This window comes from Macrosteles quadrilineatus, unplaced genomic scaffold (assembly GCF_028750875.1).
Source record: "Macrosteles quadrilineatus isolate MER2022 unplaced genomic scaffold, UCM_ALF_1.0 Scaffold_107__1_contigs__length_349487, whole genome shotgun sequence".
NCBI lineage: Eukaryota > Metazoa > Arthropoda > Insecta > Hemiptera > Cicadellidae > Macrosteles > Macrosteles quadrilineatus.
In genome coordinates, this window is record NW_026542700.1 from 267,124 (window position 1) to 287,884 (window position 20,761).

General features: G+C 34.7%; 2 protein-coding genes across 2 annotated transcripts in view; one reads left to right on the plus strand and one right to left on the minus strand.

Annotated features, from left to right (window-relative positions):
* The window catches only part of LOC128982092 (uncharacterized), a 52,027-nt gene extending 33,428 nt beyond the window's left edge, over positions 1–18,599 (plus strand). Inside the window, exons 9-10 of the mRNA XM_054401134.1 lie at positions 16,326–16,496; positions 17,193–18,599. Coding sequence (XP_054257109.1) covers positions 16,326–16,496; positions 17,193–17,324 — 303 coding nt within the window. The 3' untranslated portion in view covers positions 17,325–18,599. The remainder of the gene's footprint in view (positions 1–16,325; positions 16,497–17,192) is intronic.
* LOC128982091 (serine/threonine-protein phosphatase 4 regulatory subunit 2-like) lies at positions 1,115–9,416 on the minus strand. The gene is made up of 2 exons (XM_054401133.1): positions 7,230–9,416; positions 1,115–1,992 (listed from the first exon to the last, which is right to left on the minus strand). The coding sequence occupies exon 1, from the start codon at positions 9,269–9,271 to the stop codon at positions 7,259–7,261; it is 2,013 nt and encodes a 670-aa protein (XP_054257108.1). The 5' UTR covers positions 9,272–9,416; the 3' UTR covers positions 1,115–1,992; positions 7,230–7,258.
* Positions 18,600–20,761: the final 2,162 nt, after the last annotated feature.

Consider the following 20,761-nt stretch of genomic DNA (forward strand, 5'->3'; position numbering starts at 1 on the left):
TTAAAACCATGACTTTTTTTAGACAATCCTTGACCAGGTTATTTAAACATGTATCACAATACCTTTTAATTTTTTTTCATTCAATGGCGCACAGGTACACCCCTTTAAAAAATTTCTAGCACTGAAAAAACGGCAGCAAATAAAATGAGTAGAATGTACTAATGTTATGTTATAAGTGTAGATTTCAGTAATCGAAGCATCATTTCAGAGAGGAAAAATTATCTTTGGGTATAGTAGACTAACGAGTATGCACAAGTCGATTAACCAAGGGCTGCATATTAACTATGATCGCAAAAACATCAAAATAAATTATAATAAAAATATGCTTAGCAAGTTAAATCCACGCGACTACCAAGATGTTAAAGTGTACGGAGGCTCATCATCTGTCGAGACAGGTATCTACGTGTGAAGCGGACGGACTAAGAGTTGCCGTTGTTCACTTAATTGTCCACTGAAGTTTTATTTTTTGTTACTAGGCCTATAAATCAGCTCTTCAATTTTATCCGTATTGTAAATCCGGATGTGTGTGTGCGTGTGAAACAAAAGCTAAATGGTATCTACATTGCATTTAAAACGTTTCATTATCACAAAAAAAAACTGTAAATTTAAAATTCCTATGTTAAGTTATTTATATGGAGAATAAGTAATATATTGCAGTTTGCTTGTTGTTCTGCTGTTGGTGTTGTTGTCTGTTTATGAACACTTTTCGATCAAATTTGGAAAATGTATTTATTTCATAGTATTATTAACATTTAACTATATTACCTACCTTTATTCTTATATGCCAACCCCATACGAAGGATGGTACTCAGCTAGTTTAGTATAAATTAGCAGTTTTATTTACCTACCTAATAACTGTCTTATACAAACATGATCTTTGAAAGGTAAAAGGGCATTGCTTTGGATTCGTTTTGCACCGGGAACAATTTTTGAACCCTATATTAAAATGTGCAATTTGCCCACGGATCCCCTCGTTTTTTTTAATTGTAGATGTAAGGTCCTAATTAAGAGTAACTGACCCTTGGGAGGAAGTGAAAAACATTAGAAGGCATCAATTAGCTATTGACGCTGATTATAAATGTATCAGTTGAGCAAATAAAATAAGAATACAAACTTGAATATAAAAGAATAGATTTTATTGTTTTTACACGTACGCTACACAGATAAAATCAAAATCTTGTGAATCACTAAAACTTCACTCTAACTTTAAAACAAAATACAATTATAGGCCACAATTAAACATTTCTTTTTAAGTCTAAAAATACCACTTCCTATAGCTTTTTACCACGAAAAAGAAAAATTTTCATCAAATAAATATCTGATTTACATAAGAATACAGACTTAAGGTTCCTTAGCATGACTGATAAACAATAGTTTATGGATGTTTGTTAGCCTATTAAAATTATTTGAACAATTGTGTTACTGTATTAGTACATTGAATCAAAAACAAAAGTAAAACATCTACGAGATACTAGTAAAAAAATTAAGTAAACCTAATAGTGCCAGGACTTAAAGTCGTCCTTTGGTCAGAAAAACAAGTCTGATACCAACGTCTGGTACCAAAGTTACACTCTTAAAGATAAAAACATCAATGTTTCACACTTTATAAATTGTGTATGCTACCCAGTTGTGAAGTAACTAAAACAGTGGTGCCGGTACCTTGTTAAAAATAGTAAACAGATAATTTGGCAATTTAAAAAAACGTATTACACTACTATACAATCTTATCTAACATTTTAAGAACAAGTATCAACTTTTAGTCAAACACGCTACAGTTGCAAGGGCAGTATTTTACAGTGACACATTTATACTCCTAAAACTATCAATACAAACCCAAACTCAAAGCAGTCACTTCAGAGCCAACTTAACTTAAAACATAGTTTCAATAAGATAGTCTCTCTTGTTACGAACTAAAGTATACAGCCAGACTGACAATAATCCATTGGCGAAGATTGGTTTAATCCAGGCCAGCAACCATGTGATTAACGAAACCTGAAACAATACCATAACTTAGTTTTAACTTTCAGTGTTACATTGTAAAAACCAACAGTTGATATTTTATTTTCAAACGATGAAAAAGCCCACAGATCGGTTTTCACGTATGCACTTTTGCTAGTACACTTCACTTTACTTACTCAGAAAACTTACACGATAATGTTAACACTAAAAATACCGCAGTTGTAGGCCTAATGCTACAACATGGAATTTTCGGTCTGGGATTTAAACGTTGATAAAAACTCTTTTTACCAATTTCTGCACTTAAGATCTTGAGGATAACCTCCAGATTGTTGAAGTTTATATAAACTGCTTGTACTTTTTAAGAGGCCTAATAAGCCCCCTTGTTTTGACAAGCGTTTCTCGTAAAGCGTACAAAGACACTGGTTTGACGACAGTGGCGTAACTAACGCCAATGCAAATAATGCGGTGAATTGGGGTGAAGGCTTTCAGGGGGCCAAAATGCCCAAATAAAAATATAGGCATAGGAAAATTAAGTGGTGTTGGAAATTCTTCTCGAACCGCCTTAGTTTTGTGCACGGATAATTTTTATAACCATAGACAAAAAGAATATAGCTTATAGACTGTCAAAGGGAAGTTCCGCCATGTGCCGCTAGGAGTGCCGTGTAGTTACAGCGCACACCGCTGCAGGCGAGGAGCGCAGGAGCCGTATGCTACTAGCAGATGCTGCAGCGGTGTACGCCGTAACTACACGGCACTCCTAGCGGCAGGGCACCGGAACATAGGCTAACCGCAGCACTACCGCCGGTCTATATTTATCCTATTTGTCTATGATATAACCCATGTTACTGTATTAAATCATAGGTACCATGCTGAAAAACCCAAAGTGGCAGAGTAGCAAAAATTGGGAAATGTGTAGGACAAGGATAATGTATTTTTATAGGACCTATCAACTTAAGTTAAGTTAGTAGGTAAATTAAATACCCCCGCCGCAGCAAACCTGCCGTCTAAGCGAATTTCCATTTGGCTGAATTAATTTTCAATCCATCTATTTAAATAACATTAGGTTTAACGAGTACCTAGGTTTGCTGCTACAAGGAAACTAATAAAGTGTGTGTTTTAAGTAAAATAATTATTGCTTTGTAGAAAATGAATATATTTGCCAAGTTTGATCAAAAAATATCCATAAACAAGCAAACTACAACATTTTACAATATTCTCCATAAGAATAACATGGGAATTTTAAATTTACAATTTTTTTTAGTTTTCTCCGTAACTAATAACTGTACAAAAACACTTTGATATACTGAATTGTTTGTTTTTTTAAGCTCTTTAAGAAGGTTTAGAGAAAAATTGGGAAATTTTGTGTTTTGAGGGTCAAAAGTGAGAAAAACCAATTTTTACCCCATAAAACCCTGTTCCCATGGTCCGATCATGCTGGATCGCGAACTCATTCAAGTTTATCCCGCCTTACACCTTCAAACCAAATTTCATCAAAATCGGATAAATATTACTCAAGTTATCGTGTTCACGGACACATATATATATAAATCTATATATATATCTATATATATATATATATACATATATAAAAATTTGAACGAATGGTGTTTTTGTCCTCTGGGGACATCAAAATGAAAAAGTAAATCGGTCCCGGGCCTACCATGAGCCTACCATGTCTTACCATGAGACCTACGGTAATAGCTACTTCCCTATAGGGAAATTCGCTAAAAGGAACATAGCAAATTTATTTAGGCCTACTGAACTAGCTAAATAGAGCCCTAAGTTAACTAACATAAAAAAAGCTACAAGTATTAAGTAAGGCTAGTAATTTTTTAATTGGGATATAAGACTGACAGTTTTAGATTTAAGTAGGCTGCATTTGAAGTTAAGGCTTAGACACTAGGCCTAACTTACCCTATCATTTTTTCTCAGGGTCTAAAAACATATTTGTTTTACACAATTTTCTTGCTTTTGGAATCCAGGCGTATACTTAATAAAAGTCTGACAAGTATTTAACTTAGACATATAAATATTTCCATTTAAAAAAATAGGTTTGGCTATTTAAGCCTTTACATGATTATATAACCTGACTTAAATTTGATTATTCAATAGGAGAAGACTTTAAAAGGTTAATTTTATCCAATCGGATAGTTAAAACTTAATTTTTTAAGTTAAGTAGGCAGTGGCGGTTCTAGGACCTCATCAAGGGGGGGGGGCATCCGGGGGGGGTTGGAAGACCCCCCAATAAAGCAGGGGGTAAGCCGTTTGGTGACTTTCTAAAGCCATTTTTAACACCTAAAACCGTGCCCAATAGTCCATAAACTCCCATTTCACCTGTTGTTTGTCAAGAGCAAATAAAAATTTTAAAAACTAAACTATGACGATTGCATTCATGAATTTCAAAACACACTGTAGACAACGACCATATCCTTCTCATAGCCATTGGGTGGCTTTCTACAGCCAGTTTTAACGTCTAGAACTGTCTGCAAATACTCGCATTTCCCCATTTATTTCTCATGAATAAGAAGATATTTTTAAAACTAACTATGACGATTGCATTCATAAATCTCAAAACATATTGTAGGCTACGGCTATATCCTCCTAAAAGCTGTTTAAAAGCTGTAACTTTCTAAAGCCATTATTAATGTCTATATCTGTGTCCAACTGTCGAAAAAACCTCTCATTTCACCTGTTATTTGTCGTTGTCATGAGCAAGTAAACATTTAAAAAATCAAACTATGACGAACTTTCATTCATGAATTTCAAAACATAGGCCTACTGTATACTACGAAACTATATCACCTAAAAGCCGTTTTGTGACTTTATAAAGCCACTTCTAACGGCTAGAACTGTGCCCAATTGTCCTAAAACCTTCCATTTCATCTGTTATATGTCATGCAAGCAAGTAGACACATTTTTTAACCTTAGGCCTACGTTATTCTCCATTTCATAGATCTGTCACAATATGTACAGGGTAGTGTAGGTATCGAAATCAGTAAAAGCATTGACTAGGGCCTATATAAACTTTAACACTAGTGTTTATACAGTATAGTCAGTGGTAATAGGCTACTGGTGCTACCGATTGCTAATTGTTGCCTGTGTAAAGCTGGTGGCTAGCAGACAATTTGACAACTAACTATGGAACATCAGGAAATCAATAAAAGGTTACAGTACCTGCAGACTGCCTTGTGGGTTTTGTTAATCCAGTAGGATTACGTACGTTTCGGCAAATATATTACCATCATCAGATCCAGAACTTCAAGCTTAAAATCTTGATTTTTCGACACACATAATCACGTCAAAGTTGAAAATAGAACACGTCATACACAAAACGAACATTAAATACATGTAGGCCTACTATTAAAAAACCGAACAGGATATGATGCAAGCATCTCTCTTGCCGAGTCTCGACTGGTAGTCTGCAGGTACTGTAACCTTTTATTGATTAGTTAACAAGGTTTAGAAAAACAACTATATTATGAAGAAATCAGGAAATCAGCTGTTTCCCTGTCCTAGCTCGCACGCTCGCCTTTGCCCTAGCATGTCAACAGCTGACTGCTGTAAAAATTGGATGAAGCCTACAGCTCTCCGTAGCGTAATATTGTTTTATTCATTGTGCCACTGTCCACAAAGTTTATCTACGTGGAACTTAATACTACCTATTCCTGCCCTCTCTTTTAAGTTTAATAAATGTCGTCTTTTATGACATTGCGTGTTTTAAGGACGAAATGTACGTTTAAATTTATTTTTCCAGGGTTCAAGGGGGGGGCTCTAACCCCTGTAGCCCCCCCCCTTAGAACTCCACTGTAGGTGGTACCAGTACACGTTCTGAGGGGCAAAATGATTTAGGCTAAAACATTTTTTGTTAAAAATAATGTTTTCAGATAATTTGACTTGAGCTTATTATTTGATCCAAGATTAACATATCCTGACCAAAATCAACATTTTAGCCTCCATGAGCAATTAGTTGGTCAACCCCAAACTTTTTCATATTTTACTACGGTCATAAGGATGTTCTCAGAAAACAAGAAACAATTCAAGCCCCGCAAGGTTAGGTTTGGTTAGGTTAACCTAGGATATTTTATTTTTTAACCTATATTAGTTAGGCCTACCTACCGATATATTTTTAACCTAACCTAACCTAACCAAACCGAACTTCCTAACATAACATAACGGTACTGTCACAACTGGCGTTTCGCGCGTCTCCCGCAAGCCACTGTTATCGCGTGGACTTTGAACCTTCTTATCGCTCGGCAACCTGTATGATGGCCTTGCGGGGCTTGAATGATGTTTCTTGTTTTTTGAGAACATCCTTATGACCGTGGTAAAATATGAACAAGTTTGGGGTTGACCAAGTAACTTAATTGCTCAGAATCACCATTTAAAATAACATAGGTAACACAATAGGCCCCTACCGTAATTAGGACTATACTACAGTTAGGCAGCTATATTGTTAAGTCGTCTGGGTTCGAGCTACAGGACGCTACCCGGTAGTGTGCTGAAAAATACACTAGGCCCTAACTTATATTTCAAGTTTTAAAGTGTAACTTAGACCTAACTTAAAATAGCCTAAACACATTTGTGACAGAGCCAATAGGCCTATTCATGTCCTCGATGTTGCCTAAGTTTGATAAAAGATAGCAACCCAGTGCTTGCAAAGATGTTAAATGCTCTGTCTTAGGCAGTCATGATCCTTCCTATTAGGCAGTTTTTAAAACAAGAGTGGGTAATAGGGAATACCCTAGGCTAAAAAGAAAAACATTTAAGCCTTTACTCTAACCTCTAACCTGTTAATTTAACATAAAATGTAAATAAGTTCAAGTGTAAAAATAGGAAGTAGCCTAGGTAACCTAAGGGTAATTAACTTATTTGGACGTAGTGACTACTCGCAAAAGTGAAATTTTTTTCCATAATGACCTAAATCTCACGCTGAATCCGAAAATGACGTTTTTATTTTTTGGAAAATACCGGAAATTACCGAAAAACGGAGCTGCTTTTTTTACTCAAAATACGTCATGTGGGTAGGTACTCAAAATACGCGGAATATTGTGTAGATTAAGAATATGCAATATGAATTTTTTTGATCCGATGAAAAACACCGGAGATAGGACGAAAAAACTGAATAATCGGTTAGGTTAGGCTTGGTTAGGTTAAATACCAACCTAAGTTATAAAATTTATGTAAAAATGTAATTGACGTGATAATCCAGAGATGGGCTACAATCAAGTATTTGGTAATGGTAATGGCCTATGTTGTAGGCCTAATCTTACCAGTGAGATGAAATGAGTTCAGATGTTGATTAGCTCTGCACTTGGTCACCTTCATCCATTGGTTCACCATCATTTTCTCCTTCACTAACCATCATCTGATTACTGCCATCATCAACATCCATTGCCTCATCTGTATCACAGGTTGGATCAACACTTATTTCTTCAATTGTGATTTGCTCTTGACTGTCTTGAGCAATGTGAGAAGTTGACTGTATAACACTTTCATCTCTTCTTTCGTTGTCGTACATCTCTACAACAATATCACTTGTGCTCTCCACATCTTGTTGTTCCGCTTGTGCAAGTCCATCTTCTTTAAATTGTGAAGATGATGGACTTTCACTCACAACAGCTTCTTCGGTTGGAACTGGTGAGCTTGATAGTGGTTCCTCGACAGTTTCTGCAGTAGGCCTACAAGTTTCTTCAGATGTACACTCAGGAGAAGATTCTGCGCAGACTTCTTGGACAATAATTATTTCGGTTTGGTCTGGTGTAAATGTTTTGACATCATCTTGTTTTAAAGACTGGTCTATACTTTCTACGGATATAGAATCTGCTTCCGAGCCGAGGTCTGTTTCACATTTTTGAGACTCATCAGAATTTTGTTTAGTTTGAAAAATTAAATCATTGCTGGAATCAGGATGTGAATTGGTTGATTCACATTCTTCAACCAACTCAAAATTAGTTTTGTTATCCACAGATCCATCAGCCTGTTCAATAAGAGGGTTGTCTGAAGAAGCTGGTGAACTAACTGTACCAGATATTTCATTACATTCCAAATCAACTTCATCTGATCTAGTAGCAGTTATTTCAGTAATAGAGACTTGTGTTTCTTCTTCAGAGGTGACTCTTTCGTTATTACTGTTATCACTGTCAGGAGACAAATTTACGTCAGTTTGGACAAGACAAGAATCAACTGCTTCTGCTTCTGAATTAGATGTTCCAATGACTTTGTCTTGAGTGTTAGTAATATTTTCAGGAGGGTCAGCTGGACTAGAGCTTACTTCATTTTCATCACTTAAGCCTTCAACTTCAGCATCTTCAGTTTTTAAAGCTAATGAGGATTCAGAACACACTTGTAAAGAATCAGAGGAGTCAATACTGTCCGGTAAGATTGCATCACTTGTTTCTGATGTCATTTCCTTGACACTTTCAAGCTCAGTGTCTGAACATGGATTGATGGTTTCTGTAACGTTAGACAACCTACTGTTACTATCACAGTCATTTTCTTCTAAGTTTTTAACTTCATTGACTAAAGGAACGTCGTCACTCTTTATATCTACCGGTACTCTAGAACTAACTTGAGGTGTATCGTGTGCAACTATTGAACTATGAGATTCTTGAAGGTTACATATCTTTTCACTTTCATCGCTTGCATCACCATTGATACTTAGTCCCACTCTGTCCGTAATAGTTGAATTAGGTTCAGTAGTTTCGATAGTCACATCATTAGAGGCAGGAGGGGCTCCAAAATATGGCAAGTCTGTAGGAACATGCAACAAACTACCGTCAGATTCACTTAGTTTAACATCTGGCATCCCATTCAAAATGCTTTCTGACTGATCACATTCCAATGGTCGCTTGCCTGAGCCTGGTTCACGAGTACTAACAACTAAAATGTTCTTTTCTATTGCCCTCATGTACTTGTCAGCCCTATTGTATTCCTTACGAGGATTTATTAGCAGTTCACAAATCCTTTGAATAGTAAATGGAGCGCCAGCAAAGGCATCGAATCTCTCCAGTAAGCTCGTCTTCATACGATCATAGTTAAATGGTTCCACATTAGGGCAAGGGGGAAGTTCTACAGTCAAAGTACTTTCATAGAAGTCTGTGACGACTGCGAGCAATTTTTCTCTTAGTAAATTTCTAATCAAGCTCCACTGAAACACAGGGTCCCCCGTTTTCGCGACATAACCAAGATATTCTTCCAACTCCTTTGGAATGTCTTTAGGTTTAACTTTCGCAAATTCTTCAAGCAACTGCATTACATCTTCTGCGTTCTCCATGTTGGAAGTATTATACTTATCTGGATATATTTCCTGCATTCAAAAATCTATCTAAAATCCAACGATTTAAATTGATATTGTCAATTTAATTAAATGCTAGATAAAGACGGTTGCATACACAAAAACACAAACAACATGAACACTACTACACTACACTAGAGCGAAGCGACTGCGAGTGCCAGAGATTTAGTTTAGTGTGGTTTAGTATTCGCGTTTCGCCTTTTCGATTCGTCGTCACTTTCTTAACAGGTTTGCCACTACCAAGCGGCAAGCGCTGCAAAGACGATCGTGAAAGAACCAGAGTAAACTAGCTTGAATGACCTAAACTATGTTCTTTATTAAAATCCATGACTGTAATAACAAAAAATAATTTTTCATACAGTCACCCGACAAAGTTGGCTTCCTCGTACTGTTTATAGTACAGAAAGCTGCTAATTGCTGCATATTTATACTTTGCCGTACGGTTTATACTTTGTCGTACGGTTTATACTTTGCCGCACATCAGGATTCCAACTGAACAACACAAAACAGCGTGGTTCTATTATGCACGTAATCCGTGTACGCTTGGAAATAGGTTGGCAACACTTAAAGATAATAATACTATGAGCAGCTGATTGACTATTATAACTACGATTTAACCTGTCATTTCGTGTTTATAGTTTCGGTATTTCTGAACTTTTTGGACTTTTCTTTTAAACGTTTTTAAAACATTCCTACGATCTTAATAAACAAGAAAATACCTTTAAAGCATTTTTTTTAGGCGCGGAAACCACTTCAAATTACAAAAACATACGGAACTATATTCTCAAAACGCGGAGCACATTTCTTGCCGAGGAAAAATAGCGGAGTGATACGGACCGCGGGTACTACTTTCCCTAGGGCACCATTTGTGTTGCCAGCTGAACCTAAAACCGTGTTGTATAGTGTTTGAAAGACTAATTATTTATATGCTTTATAGTGACTGTAGGAAAAATATAATGTGTAACACAAGTGAAAAAGGCCTTTGCTGCACTCGAGATCATTCCGCACTCGCCTGCGGCTCGTGCGTAAACATTGCTCTCGTGTGCAGCAAAGTGCCACTTTCACCACTAGTTACACAAATAACTATATAACCTATATTCCTACGTGATCAACAATTTTAATAATCACTTAAAATAATTCACCGTGAAACGGAAAACTTCTTTCTCGGTAACGTAACGTTATGAAATATTCATGTTGGCTAACTTGCACTTCAAATACAATACAATTCACTGTCTCATTGACGTAATCAATGACAACCCATCGAGTAAGAAAGTAATAATAACTCTTTGACTAGTTATATGTAACATTTATTAGTATAATTGTATATTGAATATTTTGTATATAGATTAAAATACTTTAAAGTAACAGAAATGTGACCACAATTAATCAAAGCAAAATAATACAAGTACTGTTAAATACCCGTGTAAATACCGTTGTTCTGTTCTACAGTTTTGGCTATTGTTCAAAAATGAATGAATCTTATATATCAATAATAGGTTTATTGATTGATTAATTTTAACTAAAAACACAAATAAAATTAAAATGATTTGGCTTTTGAAGTCCAGTGTTTTAAATTGGTGTTTGAATTTATTTGTTGGTTTTGGATGACGTTATGGTGAAAATTATCAGAAGAGTATAGGGTACAAACTGCAAAGTACACTGGTGTTTAGATGCCGGTCTTTGATTATTAGTCTGTTTCATTCTAACTCCCTTCCCCTTCCCTAAATATTAAGAATATGTACAAACAATGATTATCTACGGCTTTGGATGGTTATAGATTTTTGTTTGTTCTACATTGTTCACGAAAATAGTAGTATAAGCACACATACTAATCTTAGCCTACTATTATATTATTATTGGGAAAGTTTGTTTGTTTGGGTTGGGCTCAATCATTAATTAATATAGGCCTATTCTTATCTAAAAATTCCTTTCGGGCTCCGCCCCGGTGGCTCCGAAGTTTTTCATGTTAACCTTATGATTATGAGTATTTATTTTAAAAGGAATTTTAAAGAATCCTAAAAGCTGTTTCAACTAAACAAGTTGATTCTATTATGTTCATGTTCAATAGCAATATAATAGTATAGTAGGTTACCCACGAGACCTTCCCGACAGGAACAACGAAGGTAAACTATTAAGGAGTTAACCTGAGACACAAGTCTCACTACAGTTAACCTACTACAAACGAGACGTTTTGATAGAGACCCGAATACAGTACTACAAACAAAAATACCTGTTCTAATGTATTACCATAGACTAACCAACTAAGGGAGTATGTTTTTTCTATGGTATTACCTAGTAGTATTCGTGGATAGAGATAACAATTTACCGCGAACAGTTCGGCTATGCTCGGTAAGATTCGGAAGCGTTCGGCACTGCGTGGTGGCGGGGGTTGGGGGGTGTTCCTGTCGGTAAGGTCTCGTTTTTACTCCAAAACACTGATATCCTAACATATATTTTTACTTAGAACGATTTCTATTAATTGGGGTTAATATAGAAGTTATAGAGAGCTTAAAACTGTCAATAATTATTAAATTTATATGTAAACTTGGTCATCATAAGGATTTAATTATGTACACTTGTATTTAATAACAACTTTATTACTCAAATATAAGAACGTATATAACAATTATTTAATATTGTTAAATATAATAAAAAACAGTAGTATCTTTTATGGTTAAAACTGATTAAAAAGCAATAAAAATGGTAATTTACATTTATATATTTTAAAAAATAAACTACAAATCCAAATAGGCTATATTTAACAAGTTATTATGATTATTGTACGGTATTATGGGGATCACATCATTTGTCTGAGTTTGTTAAAAATTACAAAATATTAGGAAAATCGCAGTTGTCCGAGGTTTGATAAATAACTAATAATATTTAAAAAAAATCAACTGTCCGAGTTTATTAAATTATATTAAAATATCAGTATTTAAATTATATTAAAATATTTTGTCATTTTAATTTAATGGCTTAGAATAAAATAAATACATTTTACAATACAGTATTCTCCATAAAAGTAACATGGAAATTTTAAATTTACAGTTTTGTTTAAATTGGGTTACAAATGGAATAAAAATTTCGGTAGGGAATAAAGGTCTGTTGCACGATGAATCAAAGTGGAACAAAAACCAAGACTTTATCAACCATTTTAAGACATATAAAGTTTTTTTCAAAAAGTTAAATTACAGTTACAAAATTTAAAAGTTAAGTTAAGTTACAGCTTGTAACTTGTAGTTTATTATGAAACAGGCCTCAGCCCCCAGTTAAAACTAAATAATACCCCCCGCCGCAGCAAACCTGCAGACTAAGCGAATTTCCATTTGACTGATTGGATTTACACTGAAATGTCTACTTAAAAATATAAATATTTATTCCCGATTTAAATAGAATTAGTTTAACAAGTACTTAGGTTTGCTGCATCAGGGAGGGTAAAACAGTTTTTTTTTTGTAAAATGTTAATAGTTAGTAAGAAATAAAATCATTTTCCAAATTTGATCAAAATATGTTCATAAAACAAGCAAACTACAACAGTTTACTTATTCTCCATTAAAATAACATGGGAATTTTAAATTTACATTTTTTTTTAATTTTCTCCGTAACCATAAGGCGCATAATAACGCTTCAATATACTAAATTGTTTTTTTTTTTTTTAAGCTCTACAAAATGGTTTGGAAAGAAATAGCTAAATTTTATGGTTTTTGGGTCAAAAATGGGAAAAACCTATTTTTACCCCATAAAACCCCCCGTAAACCCCCGTTCCCATGGTCCGATCATGCTGGATTGCGAACTTGTTCGAATAAACGTAAGTTTACACCTTTGTACCAAATTTCATCAAAATCGGATCATTTTTTGCTTGAGTTATCGTGCTAACGGACACATATATATCTATAAGTATAAAAGAGGATGTTTGTATATATATACTAGCTGTACCCACGGGCATTGCCCCGTTTAACTTCACAAGTGAGCTTGTTCGCATGGCTCAATCACGTCCTGGTTGAAGTTCGTTCGCTACGCTCACTCACCTTTAGGTTGGAGAACGTTCGCTGCGCTCACTTGCCTTCAGGTTAGCTCGTTCGCTACACTAACTCGCCTCCAGGTTGAAGTTCGTTCGCTACGCTCACTCACCTTTTGGTTACAAATTAGCTGTTGTCATAAATTAAAAAAATAATAGTACTGCATCCTGTTGGTAATCCTTGTAACTTAATGCTATTGAACATCATAGAACAGATCCAACTTGTTTAATGGAAACAGCTGTTAAGATTCATTAATTCCATTTAAATATGAGTACTCATAAGGTTAACATGGGAAACTCCAGAGCCACTGGGGCAGAGCCCGAGAGTCCGATCAGGATAAAAACAACTTAGTTTTCCTATTTAATTCCTAAAGAATCAGTGTACCAAATTTCAGCCTCCTAGGTAAATGGGAAGTAAGAGAATTAGTGATGAGTGAGTGAGTGAGTGAGTGAGTCAGTCAGTGAGGGCTTTGCCTTTTATATATATAGATATATATATATATGTTTGGCAGTGATAAACTCAGACACCGCTGAACCGATTGCCACAAAACTTGGTACATACGTGTAGAATTTCATGGAATAGGTTTATACACCATCAATTTCGTGATCCGTCCAATCGGCTCCGCCCCAATGGCTCTGGAGTTTCCCATGTTAACCTTATGAGAAATGGAATTAATGAATCTTAACAGCTGTTTCAATTAAACAAGTTGGTTCTGTTCTATGATGTTCAATAGCATTAAAGTTACAAGGATTACCAACAGGGTGCAGCACTATTATTTCTTTTACATTTATAACAACAGCTGATTTGCAACCAAAAGGTGAGTGAGCATAGCGAACGAACTTCAACCTGGAGGCGAGTTAGCGTAGTGAACGAGTTAACCTGAAGGCAAGTGAGCGTAGCGAACGAGCTATCCTGAAGGCAAGTGAGCGCAGCGAACGAGCTCCAACCTTAAGGTGAGTGAGCGTAGCGAACGAACTTCAACCAGGACGTGATTGGGCCGAATAGAAAGACCAAAAATATTGTCTACCCACTAGCATTAATATAAGAGCAATAATAAAGAATCGGTTATCCTTTGTACTATATGTGTTTCATTAGTTATCGTTCGTATTTTAATTTAGTTATAAGCACTTCATATACAATAAGACAATTAAACGTTACGGTACTTAAATTATAAATAGTCAAAGGCAAGACAACGTCTGCCGGGTTCAGCTAGTATATATATATATATACTAGCTGTACCCGCGGGCTTTGCCCCGTTTAACTTCATAAGTATTCGCATGGCTCAATCACGTCCCGGTTGAAGTTCGTTCGCTAAGCTCACTCACCTTTAGGTTGGAGCTCGTTCGCTGCGCTCACTTGTTTTCAGGTTAGCTTGTTTGCTACGCTAACTCGCCTCCAGGTTGATGTTCGTTCGCTACGCTCACTCACCTTTTGGTTGAAAATTAGCTGTTTTCATAAATTTTAAAAAGTCATCCCTTTTATTGTTTATAATACTTTGATAAAGGTTTTTATGTTTTAATATTTAACATTGGAGAATTTAATGTTGTTAAGTGCACAGGTGTGCTGCGATTGGGGTTTAATACATTTGGACTTATTCAAAAGTAAAATAGTTTTCTGTGCTGCACTCTGTAGAAACACTGTGGCACTATTTCAAATCATGACTAATGGTAATACAGAATGTTGTAATTATTCAAACGTACAAAACAGTTGGTGAAAGTAAACATCTGCTTTTAAATTCTATTTATGTAAACATTGTAGATCAAAAAGTCTGACATCGGCCCACTTAAAACCCTCTGGGGCAGAGCCCTTTTGACAGATCTGCATCAAACTTCACTCGAACCATCTTTGAAAGATGCTTAATAATGCCTGAAAGTTTCATTACAATCTGTCGAGCGGTTTCGGAGTCCATAACGTATATACATATATATATACACACACACACACACACATACATAGTTCCTCTTTTATAGATATAGATGTATATATAAATATATTACTAAGCAAATCAAAATACCACAGTACCCTAAGAACATTTTATTTTATATTACTTACATGTTTCGGACATTAATGCCATGATCACAGTATAGTATATAACCTATTCAATATACTATACTATCATGGCATTAATGTCCGAAACAAGTAAGTAATATAAAATAAAATGTTCTTAGGGTACTGTGGTATTTTGATTTGCTTAGTAACATTTAAAGTAGCCCTCATTGATGTATACAATAACAAAATATAAATATATATATATATATATGAATTTGAACGGATGGTGTTTTTGGCCTCTAGGGACCTCAAAACAAACAAAAAATCGGTCCCGCGTCCAGGTCTTGCCATGAGTACTATTGTAATAGCTTATTCCTTATATGGGAAATTCGCTAAAACGAGTACAATCAAATCAAAAAACACTAAACAGACAATTCTAATCCAACCAATATGTTTATCTATGCTTCTACACTCATTTAGGTCCCAAAAACTATTCTTGTATTTTAATAATAATAATTACTGTATTAAATTAGGTACTGGTACTTTATACAGTAGACTCCCTCTTATCCGGACACCTTTTAACCGGACATCGGTTTAACCGGACTACACTTGACAGAAATGACATCTCTAACTGGACAATTTTTATCAGTACATTGGTTTAACCACACTAGATCGGCAGGAAGTGGGTGGTACTGAAACGACTGTTCTCGTGGGAAAGATTTGAGACCAGTGATCACATGTCTTAATTCAATGCTCTCCTAAATTTAAGTAGAATATCACCGTAAATGGTTCGTTTTAACGAGTTTTTGGTGACGTCGGCTTAACGGGAAAAACCGTTATCCGGACTAGCCTCGGTCACGAGGAGTTCGGATAAGAGGGAGTCTACTGTAGCTTAAAAAACTAATGTAAAAAAATAGTAAAATCATTATGGATTTTTTTCTAAGCAAATAACTTAATTAGTTTGATAAATTCCCATGGTAAACATCAGTTTCCAAGTCTATGTACAGTTAATAAGGTATTTATTGTATTACACATTGATTAACTTTATAATTTATTTTCGTTAGGTTTCACCTACAGAGCTGGAAGGCATCATCATGCAGATGCCCGGGGTGGCTGACTGTGCAGTCGTAGGCATTCCAGATATCCTCTCTGGAGAGATCCCTCGGGCCTTCGTTGTGCGGCGGCCAGGCTACCACCTCACCGAATCTGAGATCACTACATTCCTTGAACCCAAGGTAAGTTCACTATACTGTATGTTGATAATGTTTTATAGATTTCCTATTTAAAATTATTCATATATGAAGAGGAAAAAGACTAGAAGGGGGAAAATTGATCTTTTGGTGTACTCAGAGCTTAATGTACACATCTCATCTAATTTGCCCTATGAAAATTCATAGTTAGGGCAGGGGTTATTGACAGATGGAATATTGACTCTACATTAGATCGATTTAATCAGCTAGGGTGTAGCATGTTTTGGCAGGATGCTATTTTCAAACAAGTAGCTTGAATAATGGTTTACACACACTTATAAATTCTATTTATTTTAATATAATTCAAAAATTCTGTAATATCTAGTACCAGTGATAAAAAGTATGTATAAAGTTAATGTCCCTCATTATTTTTACCAAATCTAAATGTAGATCAAACCTTTTTCTAACAAAAGACAAACTGTGACAACCCAAGTGTTTGAATGTTTAAAAAATTATGATTTTACATTTTAATCACTGCGAGGGACTGCTACAGTTATGCTACATATACTGTATACCCATCATTTGACAAAATACGGACTGTTTAATAAGTATCCCTTGAAGTGTTCTACTGTTTTCAGGCAGTAAATGTTATTTGACACGGATCAAAACATTGTCTCATTTATAAGTCTGGTCCTAGAGGATGGTTACTTTATAAATATACCTTCAAATGATGTTCCACAGGTGGCGGCCTACAAGAAGCTCGCTGGAGGAGTGAGATTCCTAGATGTGATTCCCCGCAACCCTGCAGGCAAGGTACTCAGAGAGGAACTGAAAGTGTTTGGCACAAAAGTTGACGAAAAAGCTGCTGCTTAAACCTTATTTCTTGGTAACCTATGGAAAGTCATGAAAGGAAGGTTCTTAAAGTGTTTGAATTGGGATAAAAATGAGTGAAGCCAAAATGTTGAAAATTTTATCAGATCAGTCTATACCTACTGTTTTAAATTTATGCTACTATTTGTTATTTATTATTATCCATTTGTGACATAGTTATGTGTGGTACTGTTTTGCTCATAGAACTCCCTCGAAGTGCACAGGTAGGAATGTTAAACATGAGTTTATCACTCATCAGTTAAAATGCATCCGAATGAATACGATTCAAGTGTAAAGTTGTATTAGAACAATTATTATTTCTATCAAACTTCTAATATATTGCCATCAGCAGGTTAAATTATTAACGGCAAACTTTTTTTAATTACTATAACCATTTACAAAAAGAATTAAATATAGACTGTCAGCCGTGCTGCGGTTACCATGGGTACCATAGGTTCTGGCGCACACTGCTGGGAGCGCCTGGTAATTACGCAGCAAAAATGCCGTAACTACTTGGCGCCCCAGCGGTTTGCGCCAGAACCTGTGGAAACCGTAACACGGCTGAAGGTCTATGTTTAAATCTTTTTGTCTATGCTATAACTTAAACATTCCCTTTTTCATTTAATTGGTTGAAATGTTACCATATGTTTACCGGCACTATTGGTTGTTCCTTACCAGTGAACTTGACTGTTTGTAGCTAGTCTTTTTATAAAAGATGCCTTAGCTTACAAATATTAAGATCTGCTTTAGTGTGTAAAATATTTTGGAAGGATATATTATCTTGGTGAAATGTTAAGGAAATAATTAGGCCTACATATTTTATGTGTATTGATTCACTAAATGTGCCATAGCCTCTATGAAAGTGTGAGTCAATTGTGAAGTTTATATGAATATTTAGATAAACAAATTTGTGATAATGTATTTTACAAAGTATAAAATAGAGTAGTTGATGTTTTCTTTTTAAACTCATCACAAATGAAGACTGTATGGTTATTTTTTTTTAATTTTGGTAATTGGAAAAAAGTGTTTGAAAAAGAGCATAAATAATGTAAACCCTTACTTCTGGGTTAGAGTTGAAAACATATATGAATTAAAAAACAATATAATTATGAAGTAACTTATATAGTTGTTAAGTGATGATTGTAGGAGTGGAAGATGAACTACTGTAGCATAGGAGCAAGTGTATGTGTATGTTATTATTTAAATCCAAATATTTCACTTTGCTCAAACAAGAAATGTAATGCAAACTTCAATGTGCTAATGTTAAAGTGTAATAAATTTGTCTACTTTTAACTTTGTGTATTTGACCCCTATGCCCCAAACATATTAATTGGTCACCATGCACATAGTACGACTCAACTGTTGCTTACAACTATCTATGTCAACTCAACCTCAGCCTATAGTGAGTTATAACCTGATCAGGCTAAAAGTTGGGCTTTGTTTACCAGTATCGTCTGTGTGGTAGAGTGTTAACCCGGGAGAGGTTGTCTGTCAAACTGACCAGGTCATTAAATTTCAAGTTACAATCAATCTGTAACCCTAGTAATTTTATGCATTCAATTCAATTTCATCAATCAAGGAGTAGGCATATACAGCTTTTTGTATTATTGGTTCATTAAATTGTAATAACCATTGGATCTAAACTAGTAGACAGCCCTCTTCATAGAGTTTCATCAGCAGTGCTATTCACAGTTTGCAAATCTTAACTAACTTGAGGAAGGATGTGTTGTCAGCAAACATGATGGTTTTCGATTACTTAATACTAGACATCAGATAATTTACCATGACAAGAAATAAAATAGTCCCAAAATCGAACCGTAACCGTGACACACCAAAATTTGACATGAGAAGAAGATAATGTTTTACCACCAATATTCTTAATTTAGAATCAATCTTCCACATGGATTAGTACCTGCATACCAAATTTCATCAAAATTCACGGGTGTGAAAATACCTGAACGAGTGAAATATATGGTGTGCTATACCGAGGCTTTTTATAACTGAAGTTATTGTTATAAGTAGTTTTGTACACATCTATACACACACAAAAACAGACATCACTTTGAAAACCACTTTTTTGGGTTCAGGGGGACTCGAAATAGTCGAAATGTATCAGTATGTATTTACCCAAAACTCAAAACAAAAAAATTTTGATAAAAAAATATTTTCTATATAAAGGCTACTATGTATTTGTATAGGGGGAGAGAGTAATATATAATTTAGCAGGTGGTACCTATATATTACATAAGGGTTGTGAATGAATTAACAGAGTACAAAATTAGTTTTATTAATATTATAAAAAGATGACTGCAACTTATACTTCATATAGTCTCTTATGTATAACAAACCACTCCAAACAGTCTCTGACTAACACAATCTTAGCAAAACTAATGTCTTTGGGCAATTTTATTGACTGCAATAAACTTTTTAACAAATGATTGACTAACCGTTACAATGAAAGTCTTGCTGTTTCAGTCCTCTGGAAGTTAAAACTTCATTTCTTACTTTTATTTGTTACATTTTTAGTTCAGTTTTACAGATATTTTCTATTATTTCTCAAATTCTTCACGGTTTAAACTTAGACACAAGTAATATAAAAATAACGCTTTGCCATAAAGTTTGGGTTTATCAACGTACACATTTTGTTTCTTAATTGAAATCCCTTCTCCAGAAGAACAGACCCCAGTACTACTAACAAGAACTAGAAAATATTTCATAGCTTTCTCAATCACAAGCAATAAGTAACAATAAAATCACAAGAAATCAAAGAAACAACACAGTAAATTGGTCTGTAAAAAAATAGGACAGCTTCTATGAAACATAAAAAATGCAAAATTATTATTATTATTACTTCCAAACAGTGGTATTATTCTGCAATAATGGAAAGCCAATTAGATAGTGGCAATGTATTTAAGGAGTCACTGAAGTAAAATAAAATTATTTAGTTACAACGCTTTCCCAATGTAAAATCAAATGTACTAGTTGATTTAAATCAGTCTTCTTACATTATTTGATAGTTCCTTTGGAAAATTCATATTGAATAAATGGATGAGTCATCACTAACATAGTTTATATTTTTATTGTAAAAAATTACAGATTGTCCTACAAATAACGCTACTAGGGGTAATGCGAGATTATCAAGGTTCATAAAACAGGTTTTACCTTGTAAATAAGAATAATGAAGGTATTACCTGAACACCTTCAGTTTTGTAACAAACCATTGATCATTAAAATTGCCAGGAAACAGCAATCATTCTAGGTGTAAAGGCTAGATACAAAACATATAGTAGTTTCCTTTGATAAATAAAGTAACGACGTGATATGTGTATGAGTATAAAACAAGTTTAAATTGCACATAAATAGGAATAACAAGTTAATAAAAGAGCTTGTTAACATGAGTAATGAGAGTGATGTTTTTGCTGGGAAATTAGCAGTACTGT